This window comes from Corvus kubaryi, unplaced genomic scaffold, assembly GCF_017639235.1.
Source record: "Corvus kubaryi isolate FWS band 111438036 unplaced genomic scaffold, C.kubaryi_AGA036_p1.0 36787, whole genome shotgun sequence".
NCBI lineage: Eukaryota > Metazoa > Chordata > Aves > Passeriformes > Corvidae > Corvus > Corvus kubaryi.
In genome coordinates, this window is record NW_024580949.1 from 13269 (window position 1) to 15580 (window position 2312).

At 65.5% G+C, this 2312-nt stretch overlaps 1 protein-coding gene and 1 long non-coding RNA gene across 2 annotated transcripts in view; both read right to left on the reverse strand.

Moving 5' to 3' along the window:
- LOC121660679 overlaps positions 1-2312 on the reverse strand; it is a gene marked incomplete at its 5' end in the record, with an annotated part of 3734 nt that overhangs the window by 579 nt on the left and 843 nt on the right. The window contains 2 exons of the mRNA XM_042020111.1: positions 1-135; positions 1659-1874. The exon at positions 1-135 is cut by the window's left edge and continues 579 nt beyond it. Of these exons, the coding sequence (XP_041876045.1) occupies positions 1-135; positions 1659-1874 (351 nt within the window). The remainder of the gene's footprint in view (positions 136-1658; positions 1875-2312) is intronic.
- On the reverse strand, positions 621-1182 carry LOC121660681. Its single transcript, XR_006014745.1, has 2 exons — positions 1019-1182; positions 621-938 (listed from the first exon to the last, which is right to left on the reverse strand). It is a non-coding gene; the product is annotated as an uncharacterized LOC121660681 (long non-coding RNA).

Consider the following 2312-nt stretch of genomic DNA (forward strand, 5'->3'; position numbering starts at 1 on the left):
GCCGGGCTCTCCGGGCTCTCCAGAGGGGTCACTCCGTGTCCGGCCGGGCTCTCCGGCCGTGCCTCGTCCATGCCGAAGTCGCCCCAGTACGGGAAGCTCTCCAGGCAGCCTTGGGCGCTTCCCAGGCCGGCACAGCTGGGAGAACAGAGCGGGTCAGGCTGGAGAAGAGATCCAGGGAATGTCCTCGGCACGGGAGCACCGAGCCCGGAGCTGGAAAAGGGGGATATTCCCATCCCAGGGACATTCCAGCCCCTGGCTCCTGCCCCTCGAACCTCTTTCTCCAACCATGAGACTCCTTAAAAACTCCCGCTGGAATCCAGACACCTCTTATTTTCCAGGAAAAGCAGGCACGGGGCAGGGCAGGAAGCCCAAATTTGGTTGGATTTCCCTAATTTTTAAGGGGTTTGGAACATCTCTGAGACCCCCAGACCAGCCAGGGGAGTCTGGGCTTGTCCAGCTTTTCCAGGGATTTGCAGCAGCGCAGTTGGATCCTCTCCCCAGGCCCTTTCCTGCCGCAAAATCCCATCCTGGGATGCAAAACGAGGAGCTGGGACCATCCTGGGATCCACAGCGAGGAGCTGGGATTGTCCCAGGATGCTCCTCCTCACTCCTGGATGCTTCCTGCCACAAAATCCCATCCCGGGATCCACAGCCAGGACCTGGGAGAGCCCTGGGATGCTCCTCCCCTTCCCTGCCTGTTCCCTGCCACAAAATCCCATCCCGGGATGCTCCTCCTCGCTCCTGGACGTTTCCTGCTGCACAATCCCACCCCAGGATGCCCACTGAGGTCCTGGGACTGTCCTGGGATGCTCCTTCCCTTCCCTTCCCGTTCCCGGCCTGGGATCCACAGCCAGGACCTGGGACTGTCCCAGGCTGCTCCTCCTTTCCTCAGGCCATTCCCTGCCACGAAATCCCACCCCGGGATGCCCAGTGAGGTCCTGGGAGAGCCCCGGGATGCTCCTCCCATTCCCTGCCCGTTCCTGTTGCACGATCCCAGCCCGGGATGCTCAGAGCGGACCTGGGACAGCCCTGGGATGCTCCTTCCCTTCCCTGCCCATTCCCAGCTGCACGATCCCACCCCGGGATGCCCGGCCCGGAGTCACTCCCGCCCCGTGTCCTGTGTGCTGTGTCCCATGTCCCGTGTGCTGTGTCCCGTGTCCCCTGTCCCCTGTCCCATGTCCCCTGTCCCCTGTCCCCTGTCCCATGTCCCCTGTCCCCTGTCCCATGTCCCCTGTCCCATGTCCCATGTCCCGTGTCCCCTGTCCCGTATCCTGTGTCCCGTGTGCTGTGTCCCATGTCCTGTGTCCCATGTCCCGTGTCCCGTGTCCCATGCCCCCTGTCCCATGTCCCGTATCCCGTGTCCCATGTCCCCTGTCCTGTGTCCCTTGCCCTGTCCCATGTCCTGTATCCCCTCTGCTGTGTCCTGTGTCCCGTGTCCTGTGTCCCCTGTCCCCTGTCCCATATCCCCTGTCCCGTGTCCCCTCTGCTGTGTCCTGTCCCATATCCCCTGTCCCATGTCCTGTATCCCCTCTGCTGTGTCCTGTGTCCCCTGTCCCGTATTCCCTGTCCCGTATCCCCTGTCCTGTGTCCCTTGCCCCATGTCCCATATCCCCTGTCCCCTGTCCCTTGCCCCCCGTCCCCTGTCCCGTGTCCCTTACACGTCACCGGGGTGGCCGGGCGGTGCCGGGGCCGGCGCGGGGCCGTGCCCGCGGTGCCCCCAGGCGCAGGGGGCCATGGCGTAGCGCAGGATGGCCTCGGTGACGCCGTGCGGGCCCCGGCCCTGCACGCAGGCCTCGATGGCGGGCACGGGCAGCTGGCTCTGCAGGAACAGGTGCAGGCGGCTGTCGGAGAGCAGCACCACGCTCTGCAGCACCCTGCGGGGACAGCGAGGGCACAGGGACAGGTCAGCCCTGCGGGGACAGCGATGGGCACAGGGACAGGTCACCCCCACTGGCACCGTGCCACCCCCCTCACAGGGCCATGGTCACCTCTGCTGGCACCGTGCCACCCCCCACCCTATGGGGACAGCGACGGGCACAGGGCCAGGGTCGCCTCTGCTGGCACCGCATCACCTCCCACCCTGGGCACGGAGAGAGGAGGGACAGGAGGGACAGGAGGGAGAGGAGGGGGACACAAGGGGGACACGAAGGGGGATGAGGAGGACACGAGGGGGACACGAGGGGGACACGAGGGGGACACGAGGGGGACCCAGCCCTCTGCTGTCACCTCCCACCCTGGGCATGAAGAGAGGAGGGACATGAGGGAGACACAAAGGGGGACGGGAGGAGGATGGGAGAGGGACACGGGGATGA